Source organism: Camellia sinensis, chromosome 7 (genome assembly GCF_055761805.1).
Source record: "Camellia sinensis isolate YWXY chromosome 7, ASM5576180v1, whole genome shotgun sequence".
Classification (NCBI taxonomy): Eukaryota; Viridiplantae; Streptophyta; class Magnoliopsida; order Ericales; family Theaceae; genus Camellia; species Camellia sinensis.
This window is the reverse complement of record NC_138967.1, coordinates 132,674,800-132,686,526: the sequence shown is the minus strand read 5'-3', so window position 1 is coordinate 132,686,526 and position 11,727 is coordinate 132,674,800. Positions and strand designations below refer to the sequence as shown.

Genomic DNA, 11,727 nt, shown 5'->3' with positions numbered 1-11,727 from the left:
AAAGAGTGTATAAAAAAAAAGGTGAGGATTATGAGATTTATTTGAATGCCTTAGGCTCGGCATTGTTATGTTTATTCTCATGTGTGAGATGTTGTGTATATATATTGTTACCTCGTTCTCATGAGTAGACAAGTGCTTTGATTCGCACGCGTACGTATATGCTAACCATCCCGGGAGTGTGAGTCAAACTCGGGACGATATTCCTGTGCAAATTTGGCTTCGGAGCGGTGTTAGGTATACGGGAGGCACATGGGATATATGTGTAGGCCAGAAGGGGAAAGCCGAAGTGGTGGAGTTAAGGAACAAAGAATTTAATTATGAATTCATTAGTATAGTGTGTATGGTACTGTTATGTACATGATAAAAAAAATAGTAAACGATATTGATAAATTATGAAATTTGAGGAGAGGCATGTATACGTGATTTTGGACAACTTTTGTGTTGTAGCTTTTTATTTAAAAGATCGAGTAGAACCCATAATCGGATGATCTTGATTATTGTCGGTTTGATTTATTTTAGCAATGCAGATTTTAAATGTTGTTTTAACCCATGAAGCGAGCTCATTTTTATTGGTTTTGCAAGATGGTGGGTCATACTAATTTTCTTTTTTTTTTGTAGGGCTGACCCACCATATTTTTATTTTTATTTTGTTTATTTTATAATCAATTTATATTTTGGTTGTATACGGACAAGAAATTAAATGCCATCGTATATCAGGAAACTACCCATTTGTCTCGGTGCGGTTGGAACTACTTGTCTTGTTCCGTAGTAAGAATTTAATGTATTTTGGTTTGCGTCTGGTAGACACATGGGTGTTAAATCTTGTACTCATACCAGTATACCTATATACTGACCCGTTTTGTCTCTTGGCAACTCGGGTGCGTTCTGTTTGAGCGTAGCTGAGCTTCCTTTGCAGGATTAGTTAAGGCTACGATGGTGACGAGAAGTAGCTATAGTTTTTTGGCATATCTCTTGGACTTCTTTTGTTTTATTGAGCTTAGGATTGATATTAGTCTATGTATTTATTATTCTCTTTATGACTTTAGTATTGGAATAATTTAGAATGGTTTGTAACCGTACATTATTTAAGTTATTTTGACTATGTATTGTTACTTTAATGTTGAGGTATTGGTTAGTTATGGAATTATGGTGGATGTTTTTGTTGGCCTTTAGTTTTTGTTTCACCCCTAAGATTTGGATGATGGAATGTTATTGGGGTTTAGTCCTAATTTAATATTTAATTGTCCGAATTTTGAGGCGTGACAAAAACATGCTGGAATGTAGTTACAAAAAGCTAGAAAATCATGTTAACATATAAAATTAACTAGGCTAACAAACAAGACACAAGGAGGGGAGGCTAACCCCTCCAATTTAGGAATTTAAAATATGTTTTTTGCCACTAAAAATACTCTGAAATTCAATGGTTAAAAGCCAAAAAAAAGTTGGTTTGAAAGAAGAAAACAGGTGCAAAAACCTTTCAAATAAGAAAGAAAAAAGGGTGAAACACCCCTTAACTTAAAATGGTCTCAAACTATCACTTTTAGTCCACCAAAACAGGTTTTTTATAGTTCAAAAGCAGCCCAAAAACAGTGGGAAAAGATATCAAAATGAGTGTGTAAAACAAAGTGTACATGACAAGTGCTATACCTTTTGAAGGGAAGAGTAATTCTAGGCAACAAGCCAAGCCAAGCCAAAAACCACGTTCTAGAGCTCAAACCAAGCCCAAGAACACCTTAGCTCAGAGATTAGGGAATTTGGTTATGGGTGTAAAGGAAAGAGTGCAAGGATTGTAGACAAAAGTGTAGGAAGTTTGTAGAGAGAAAGGAAAATTTTGCGTCTAAAATTTTCTAACCCCAAAACATGAGAGAGGGGGTCCCTATATATAGAAAACATGAAATCTATACAAGGAGATCCAACCTTCCACATGTGGACAGATGCAAACATCTGTGCAAACAACTGACACAGTTGGCATAAACTATCTGCAGAAAACACTGGTAGCTAACCGACCGACCATCAGTGATGGCCGGCAAGGCATCATTGATAGCCGGCAAGGCATATCAATGGCCGACAGACAAGAAGTGCTGGCCGGCAGCCTCTAAGGATGTTTGGCAGGCCACCAGAGATTGCAAGCTGGAAAGATAAAGGCCTGGTCTAAAAATGAGACAAAATGGATGCAGGGTTTGAAAGGCTCAAAGCTGTGGCATTTTGATGAGGATTTCGAGTGCTTGGCGAGCAAACAGACTCATCATCGGATGTACCTGTAAGAACACCCAAGTCTTGAAGGGCTGTCAAAAAAATGAGGTATCTACAGATACTAGTGAAATTCAGTTTAGAAATCGAAAATGTCATTGCGGGACAAGAGCAGCATTCAAAATTTTAGAGTCAAAGGAAAATCCAAGGATGGTATACTTTGCTTGCCCTTTCAACAACACCAATAGATGCGACTTCTTTAAGTGGTGGATACCTTTACAAAAATAGCGTCAATGGTTGAAGATGCTAAGGGGAAAAAGTGAGGGAAATTGTAATATCACGCCTTTGGTCAACAAACTCATTGTATCCAATGGTGAGCTGAAAGAGATGGTTGCAAAGTGTAGGAAAGAAAGTAAACAAATGGTTGTAGAGATTAGAGAATTTCGAGAAAAGTTGCACTACGCCATTGTAATAATTGTATTGATTGGTTTTGGACTTCTTCTTATGTTGCTTAAATAGTAAATGTAAATGGATTTGGATTTTTTTTGTTGTCTGAATATGAAGTGTAAATTAAGTTTGGATTTGGACTTATTGTTTTGTGAACTAAATGTTAAGTGTAAATTAAGTTGGTTTTGGATGCATATTTGGATGTATAATTTTTGTAATTGTACTTTTCTTGCTTTCTCTGCTGATTCTATGTTAATGAAAACAATAAGTAATAGGATCTCATGAAAGATTCATTATCAAGGATACATTATTTTTGGTCCAAGTTGTCTAGCGGCATTAGGGGAGGTGGTATGACAAAATATTGACCCCATGTATTTCTACCAACATTTTAGCAACATTTCAGGAACATTTCAGCAAAATTTTCACCAACATTTTTAGAAACATTTCTGCAAAATTCCAGCAAAATTTTCAGCAACATTCCAGAATTTGAGGCAATATTTCAACAACATTTTAGCTCCATTGTCATTTCAAAATAAGAGAAAAACAATTACAAAAAAAAAAAAAACCCAATGATCAAAGAACACAACAATTAAAATACATCCACATGACAGGTTTTGCAATATTACATACATGAATACCATATTCAACTTAAAAATAAACTCTAAGATCAATTGACGTGTGATCCACATGATCTTGCCCACGGCCACACTCATGCCCACAGCCGCGGCCACGACCACGCCCATGCCAATACCCATGTAGTACCTAAAAAAGAAAAGAAAATAGTCTTATGACACAGGAACCATAAAATAAAATGGAACTTAAAATGAATGTCAAAATAAAGGAGCAAAGGTGCAAAATAAATTACTTGACTACATGTAGGACTATTCAAGGCTTGCGAGTCATAATCGCTTGCATTGTTAAGCAATGCTTGATAGCTTCTATGCACGGAATACATTGATGGCATTGAAAAGGCATATTGCTTGGCTGAAATAATAACAAACATCTATCAATTTAAAATGGTAATAGTGACCTACAAATAAACATAATAAATCTTCTTATTAAATTAACTTACATCATAGACAAGATACATAAATTGAGACGAAGAAGCATTAACTTGAGGAACACTCGTCGAGAATGGAGGAAGTTGAGGAGCACTTATTGAAAATAAAGGAGCAGATTGAGGAATACTTGGCGAAAACAAGGGATGTGGTTCAGGAGCACTCGCTGAAAATAAGGGAGGAGGTTGAGAAGCACTCGCCGAAAATAAGGAAGGAGGCTGATGAGTAACAAACATGGGAGTTTGAGAAGCATTATGTGAACTTTTTTATTTTTCTTTGCCAATGCAAGCTCCAAACCACTTTCTTTCCGCCTTCTTCCCTTGCTAGTGCACTCTCTTCTCTTGAGTCTTTTTGCTTGAACTGCATTTGTATCCACTACACCATGCACTTCAAAGCTTTTGGGGCATATGTGAGGAGGGCTTTCTTGTTCAATATTATCTAAAAAAGGCATATTGAATTTTGCGTTTAATATGCTTTCAATGATTGCAATTAATTCATCCGCTTTCTCTACCGTCAAGTTATATGTTTCCTTACTTTCGGAAGCGCTACATGCTATTGCTCTGAATATTGCCATCAATGATCTATAGTGTGAAGTTTGATGCAATCTTACATCAACCTTAATATCATGCCCACATCTATCTTTCACATTTTCAGCTCTTGCTTTTTTAGTCCATCTCTTAAGAATATATTGCGAAGGAATCTCTTTGAATTTGAGGGTGTCTCTAAGGATCTTCAAACAATGACTATACAAAATGCCCTTCGTTTTAAACTTCTTACAATTGCAAGTCAATAAACCATCACACTCCACTCTCACATTCCTCACCTTTACACCACCACTATCAAGAACTGCATACACTGTACTCTCACCGTCATGTTCAGTTTCTTCAATGTTTACTTCAAGGGACTTGCCATACTCATCCTGAAATTTTGCATAAATTTTATTGGTGTAAACATCTACAGCTTGCTCCATCATCTTTCCTTTTATATTCACCCTTGGAAACTTTTGGCATAGAGCATATTCGGCTTATAACTTTTTGTACCTCTTCTCACGAAGAACTCGATCAAAATGCATGAAAAATTGCATTAAGTTATTACCAGACCGAATGAAATCCTTCAAGAAAGCATTAAAGGATTCACTAAGTTGGGTGCTACTCATGCCTACGCCCCATGCATTTCTAATATATGGCCAACCCCATTTTTCCTTGACCCCAAATGTTAACTTCAACCAATGATTATCTCACACTTCATATTTGTCAAGCATTTCCTCTAATTTTAATGTAAACTCTTCCTCATCCTCAATGTCGTACATAAATTTGAATAAAACACTCTTCATCCTCTTATCCTTGACCTCCATATCCTAGAAGATAGAATTTGCATGTCTTAATGCATTTTACATCAAATGCCAAGTGCAAAGGCGGTGGTTTGTGTTAGGCATGACAACAAGTATGGCTTTAGCCATTGCAACATCCTGATCTGTAAAAATTGTTTCCGGAGCCTTACTTGACATCGCCTCCAAGAATCTTCTAAAAAGTCATATAAAAGAATCGGCGATCTCATCATACATCAAAGCTGTGCCAAATATAACAGTTTCCCGATGATGGTTAAATCCAACGAAAGATGCAAATGGTCTATGTGCACTATTTAACTTGTAAATAGTGTCAAAAGTCACAACATCACCAAATTGCCCATAATCCATGATCATTTGAGCATCTGCCCAAAATATGTTTGTAATCTGCTCCACGTTATCTAATTGGACCGAGTAAAAAAAAGATGGATTCTCCAATGTTTTCTCACAAAAATATTGTAAAATGCTATCTGCCTCCCTATATTCTAAACTCTTTTATCTCTTCGTTCTCAAATAATTTTTTTGGTCCAGGTTTGTGAACCCAAGCGACTCCCTTCCACTAGCTTCATTACCCATGAGTTCAAATGCAGCATTAAGACAGATTCCAGATTTTTCGGCTAAATCTATTTCGATTGCCTGTGATGCAGATATCTTCATTTGGGATAGTAACATATACGTACATTTTGCTGGTACAAAGATATGGTTATGTTGTTCAACAAAATCACCAACAAAAAATTTCTAAATATTCCTATCCCACTTAATGATAAGTCAGGCTTGACAACTAGTCCTCACTTCCTGCCTAGGATTTGTTGTTAACGGATCTTGCTTGTCGACAACCTGAAACCCCTTCTTATTACAAACAAATTGCCTTGAAGTGATTTGTCCTTCCTTGCTCTTGTTTACATAACCCCTTCTAATACTAAAGCCTAGCCTTCTTCCATAAGCATTATAGAAATCATATGCTTCTTGTTCTGTATCAAATGTCATGCAAACTCTAGATTTCCAATCACAATCACCCCCGTTATTCCCAACATTGTTAGGTTTCATTTCAATGTGCCAAGTCACTTAAAAAATAAATAAGTGCTCAATATTTACATAAAAACTAAAAATTATGTTTGCAAAATAATACAAACTAAATAAAAACACTACAAGAGTTAACTAATATTAGATTATATAAACAAAGGGGAACAAATCCCTTAAACAGTAAATTATGTTTTCAATGATCCAGATTTAACCCAAATCCCTTAATTTTCTTATAATGAACATATGAACATACAAAATCAAAATTAAACAACAAACAAGCCAAACCAACAGTGATCAAAATTGGATTTTCCTTATAAATCAAAATCTAATGATAGATAAAAATTTAGAGATTTGAAATAGTATTGATCAATTTGACTCAATAACACAACATAAAAGCAAATAAAAATAAAAATTAACAAGAACCCAGAAACAACAAATCAACAGTAATTAGAATTGGGTTTCCCTTATAAATTAGAATCTAATTAATAATAGTAAGAATCAAGAGATTTGAAATGGTACCCTTCAATTTGACTCAACAACACAACATAAAAATAAAAGAAGAACAAGAATTAACAAGAACCCAATAGTACTAGGGGCAATCTCGAGAAGGGAAAGAGGAGGAGGGAATGGAACATGTGTTCTAAATTTATTGTACATAGACTGATTTAGGGAATGGAATGCAAACCAAAACCCAAATACCTGTTCTAAACATGTGTTCTAAACTACTATAAATACCTGTATTTTTCTTTAATCGGCTGGAGCAGGGGGTTGGTGGCAGTAGGGCGGCGGGGCGTCTGGAGGCAGGGAGGAGCGGCGTCTCCCTCTTCTTCTCTCCCTCTCTCTCACTCTGTTTTCCGCCTTCTGCGTATATGGAGGGAATTTTGAAATGGATTTTTTTTTTTTTCAAATTACTAACCAAAATGATGTCGTTTTGGTTAGTTTGCGTCTCAGCCGTTGGATTGGATCACTGTAGCAGATCACTCTAGGATTATACTCTAAAGGATCTTGATGCTTCGATTTGAGGACTTTCTCAACATGGATTTTTTTGAATAATTTTATTTGTATTCAAAAAATCATTTAGTACACCTAGTTTTTTAGTACTTTCTATTAAATTATTTAAAATTATAAGTTACTTTCAATACGCTTTATGTTTTTTCACAAATTATTCTTTAATATAAAATTATAATTTGTAGTATACCCATTAATGAGTCAACATCTCTCTTCTCCGAGGGGTACTTGATAGGCCTGGAAGTGTGTTTAGGGAAGAAGAGTATTGTGGGAAAACTTCCCAATTGCAATTCTTTCTCTGCAAATGCCTTCTAATTGCCATCGGCCCTGAACTTTCCCGACTTCACTCTTCTATTTGCCAACTTTTCTGCTAACACCATGTATCATTTTTCCATTGCCTATAAAACAGGTCAGTTAGAAACAATAATGTTGAGTTTTGATAGGTTGGATTAGAATTTTTGAGAGGAAAAAAAAAAGATGAAAAGAAAATAATTGAAATTTGAGAAAAAAGATAAAGAGATTTGAATATGAAGAATACATATAAGTGATTAGTGTGTATCATGACGAAAAAAAAAATTATTTTAGAGTTTAATATATATTGTTTTTATTAGTAAATTTACATTATGGTATAATAGGAACTAAAATTTTAAAATTTTAATTGAGCATACTGAATTACTGTGTAAGTGTAAATAGAATCACCCGATTTTTCCTATAGTGCCTTCGTTTGAGATGTCGATTGGCTTTTTGAATTTTTGCTATTTTAGTATGGGATTAAAAAGTCTCGTTTGAGATAGATTTTTTGACTTTTTTTATTTTTGTGAGAAAAAAAATAAAATAATTATGGCTTAGATATGACATTTTGTCTTATCGACTGTTTAGTCTATTTTGTCTTTTTGTAACTAAAATAGTCTAAAAAAAAAAAAAAAAACTATCCCAAACATAGCCTGTGTAAGCTTTTGAAGACACTCTTTATTTGGGTTGTTGTCAACCCACCATATGAAAGATAATAATTTTTGGGTTGGTGCAAAATTATAATTTTTGGGTTTGGTGTTTCAAGCCTCAAATACTAATTATATGTTTGGCTCACACCAACCCATAATAATTGGGCGAAATAGTAATTTTGAGCTAAGATTGTTGGGCTGCTAACTAAACTAGTATTTTTTTAAAAGTAATTTGCCAAAAATAGCAGTTTTTTTAAATGATTTTTTATGCAAAATAAAAATACGGCTAAAAAGTAATAATCAAACATTAATTCTTGCCTAAGAAGAGTATTAAAACCAAGGATCTGGATAATTAATCTATTTATTTTGCAAGTATATAATTTTTATAAATAAAATAATCATGAAAAGAATTAGATTCAACTCATAATTGTAATCACTTATATGAAGCATGAAGAAAAAGAAAATGCTTGATTTAGGAAATGGGATAGTAATTTGTAAATCAATAGAAATGCTTTGAAAATTACGGTTGAAATGAAAAGAATAAAAACAATTAACAAAAGGGTGGAAGCCACCAAGCTCGTTTACCAAATTACTTTCTATCTTCCCTTCTTACCCATTCTAGGCGACGATTTCGAAAATTTTAATGGATGATATCATTCACAAACATACATTCTATCAAATTTATAAAAAAATAACTTCTCTAATTCAAGTTTTTTGCACCCAAAAATAAAAAAAAATTAAGTTTTCACTTGCCCACAAACAACAAACTAAGTAGGTGTTTTGGGTAAATTAAAAAAGTGCACTTTTTTTACCTACATATACTTTGGGTCACATCAATTAATATCTATCGGTATCTCCTCTTTACTTTTCTAACCACTTTCTCTATTTTTCTACACATTTTTTTTTATTATAAAAAATTAAAAAGTGTATTTAAAACATCCAAAACCATCCCTAAATTAAATATTCAAATCATAAATAGAAGAATTTTCTTTAATATATTCATATTATTGTTTGGACAAATTAATTCGACGAGATTTCATATTTTGAAAATATTGAATGATAATATCATTATCAACGATAGCAAACACATCTTTTTTGATATATCCAAATCCTTTAAAGCTATGTTTAATTAGGGGATTTGAGGAGGGATTTAAAAAATAAATAAATAGAAAAGCACTACAATAAAACTGGATTTTTACGGCTTCACATTAACGGCATAGAGTAAATGCAAGCTGTGGTTTCTTACTTTTACGGCTTTCTTTTTTTGCATGTCGTAAATAATTTTCTACCCGTGGCGTGTCTATTGGGTAAGCCGTAAATGCTAATAACGATGATTTTTTCATGACTTGCAATGTTAGCCATAAATAATAAAACATTCTATGACATTTATATGGTATGCCGTTAATACATCAACTATACACAATACACGTAGACCAGCCGTTAAAATATTGCACTTTTAACAGCGCACAAAAAACTAGTCGTTAAAAATATTGCACTTTTCACGGCGCACAATCTAGGTCGTTAATAATATGACCAAAAATAAAATAAAATAAAATAAGCGCCAAAATATAAATTCTCTCCCAAAAAAACAAGCGCCAAAATGAATTCTCTCATACGCCAATCACCAAAACAAATAAATTAGATTTCCCCCCTCCCTTAAAAAAAAAATAAAATCTCTTTGGCTTCTAATTGGTTCTAATTAGAAAGGGAGTGTAGAAGGGAAAGGGTTTTAATCTCTCTAAGATCGAATCAATCTCTCTAGGGCTCATCTTCTCTTCGGTTGTGTATCTAAAATCAGAATTATCCATCTCTTCTACATGGTGTTCTTCTAGTAAGGAGTCTTTGGAAGCAACAATTGAGAGTGTATTTCACTGATTGGTAATGTCGCGCCCCAAAATTTGGACAATTAAATATTAAACTATACTAACTTTATTTTTTACAGAATGATGGGTCTTACTAACTTTTTATGCAGGGCTGACCCATCATATTTTTATTTCTATTTTATTTATTTTATACTCAATTTATATTTCGATGTGTACGAACAAGATACTAAATGCCACCGTAGCGCAGGAAACTACCCATTCGTCTCAGAGCGGATGGAACTACTCGTCTTGTCTCGTAACAAGAATTAAATGTATTTTTGTTTGTGTCTGGTGGACACGTGGGTGTTAAATCTTGTACTCATACTAGTTTACCTATATACTGACCCGTTTTGTCTCTTGGCAACTCGGGTGCATTTTGTTTGAGCACAGTCGAGCTTCCTTTGTAGGATTAGTTGGGACTACGGCGGTAAAGAGAAATAACTATAGTTGTTGGACATGTTGTTTGGATTTCTTTTGTTTTCTTGAGCTTAGGGTTGATATTAGTTTATTGTATTTTTTTAAAATTTTTATGACCTTAGTATTTTGACAATTTGACATTGTAGGTTATTTTTCAACTTTGCATTATTTAAGTTGTTTTAATTAGTTATTGTTACTTTAATCTTTGAGGTATTGGTTAGTTATGAAATTTATGGTGGATGGTTTGATTGGCGTTTTGTTAGTTTTTTTTTTAATCTCTTGTAATCTTTTGAGCATGGAATTTACTTAAACCTTATGGAGACGAGAACGTTTAGATTTTGTTTCACCTCTAGGATTTGGACGATGGAATATTGATTGGGGTTTAGTCCTAATTTAATATTTAATTGTCTAAATTTTGGGACGTGACAGTTTGGTATCAGAGCTTTAGGTTACCCTAGACTTGTCAGAGTTTAGGTGATTCTCGAATTGTGGAAACATGGGTTAGTTGGTTTAGCTTGGCGGTCGAATTTATTCTAAGTAATTATGAACGAATTCTTTTTGTGCATTTAACTTAAAGGTGATGGCTGGAAGGTATAATTTGCGAAGTGTTGAACCTAATGGCACAGGGGAAGAAATAACTGTTAACGCCACGACGGCGGTAATGGCGGCAGCAATTGCTACCGAGGCAACCAATACAGTGCAGGTTAATGTGGGGGAGATGATGGCTCAGTTACTTCAGGTTGTGCAAAACAATAATCAAGGTCAGCAGGGAGATCCTTTTGTGAAGAGAAACAAAGACTTTGGTTATTTTGGAGGTCAAAAATTCTCTAGAGATGGAGGACCCATTGCAGTTGACGCTTGGGTTTAGAAATGTGAGATAGTGTTTGGTCGTATGTAGCTCACCAAGGTCCAAAAACAAGAGTTGGCGACACATCAGCTTGAGGGAGCAGCCCTATTTTGGTGGAACTCGTGTAAGGAGGGTCTAGATTTTACAACTTTGACTTGGGCAGATTTCAAGACCCATTTTGACCGGAAGCTTGTTTATGCTGCTATTCGGTCTCAGCTGAGTGATGAATTTTCAAAGCTGACTCAAGAGAATAGAACAGTGATCGAGTATGTCACCAAGTTTAATGAGTTATCTTGCTATTCCCCTTACTTGGTTGACACGTAAGAGAAGAAAAATGAGAAGTTTATTAAGGGGTTAAATTAGTACCTATCTAAGTCCCTTATTCCCGTTGATGCTAAACCGTTTGATAGAGTTCTTGACTTGGCACTAAAGTATGAAGAAAAAGAGAAATAGTTTAAAGAAGGGAAGGCCAAAGTCGGAGAGACTTCTAGAGGGAGTCACTTCCAGCAGCATAATGGGAACAGATACCGATCTTATGATCAAGGGCATAGAAGTCAACAGTTTCAAAGGCCACAGTAACAAGGTAATC

At 34.4% G+C, this 11,727-nt stretch overlaps 2 protein-coding genes across 2 annotated transcripts; both read right to left on the bottom strand.

Moving 5' to 3' along the window:
* Positions 1 to 3,285: 3,285 nt before the first annotated feature.
* On the bottom strand, positions 3,286 to 4,668 carry LOC114312788 (protein FAR1-RELATED SEQUENCE 1-like). Its single transcript, XM_028259084.2, has 3 exons — positions 3,930 to 4,668; positions 3,503 to 3,621; positions 3,286 to 3,399 (listed from the first exon to the last, which is right to left on the bottom strand). The coding sequence occupies exons 1-3, from the start codon at positions 4,666 to 4,668 to the stop codon at positions 3,286 to 3,288; spliced, it is 972 nt and encodes a 323-aa protein (XP_028114885.2).
* Positions 4,669 to 5,226: 558 nt separating this feature from the next.
* LOC114312787 (protein FAR1-RELATED SEQUENCE 7-like) lies at positions 5,227 to 6,087 on the bottom strand. Its single transcript, XM_028259083.2, has 3 exons — positions 5,833 to 6,087; positions 5,613 to 5,676; positions 5,227 to 5,405 (listed from the first exon to the last, which is right to left on the bottom strand). The coding sequence occupies exons 1-3, from the start codon at positions 6,085 to 6,087 to the stop codon at positions 5,227 to 5,229; spliced, it is 498 nt and encodes a 165-aa protein (XP_028114884.2).
* Between the last annotated feature and the right edge of the window lie 5,640 nt (positions 6,088 to 11,727).

What these genes read in the sequence shown, in the direction of transcription:
- LOC114312787 (XM_028259083.2), bottom strand. Translation starts at nt 6,087, where the DNA reads ATGAAACCTAACAATGTTGGGAATAACGGGGGTGATTGTGATTGGAAA. An exon ending in CAACAAATCCTAGGCAGGAA is followed by an intron (nt 5,677 to 5,832) that starts GTGAGGACTAGT and finishes TCTGCATCACAG; the next exon opens with GCAATCGAAATAGATTTAGC. An exon ending in TGCTGCATTTGAACTCATGG is followed by an intron (nt 5,406 to 5,612) that starts GTAATGAAGCTA and finishes TATTTTGGGCAG; the next exon opens with ATGCTCAAATGATCATGGAT.
- LOC114312788 (XM_028259084.2), bottom strand. Translation starts at nt 4,668, where the DNA reads ATGATGGAGCAAGCTGTAGATGTTTACACCAATAAAATTTATGCAAAA. An exon ending in AATGCTTCTCAAACTCCCAT is followed by an intron (nt 3,622 to 3,929) that starts GTTTGTTACTCA and finishes TTATTATTTCAG; the next exon opens with CCAAGCAATATGCCTTTTCA. An exon ending in ATAGTCCTACATGTAGTCAA is followed by an intron (nt 3,400 to 3,502) that starts GTAATTTATTTT and finishes TTTCTTTTTTAG; the next exon opens with GTACTACATGGGTATTGGCA.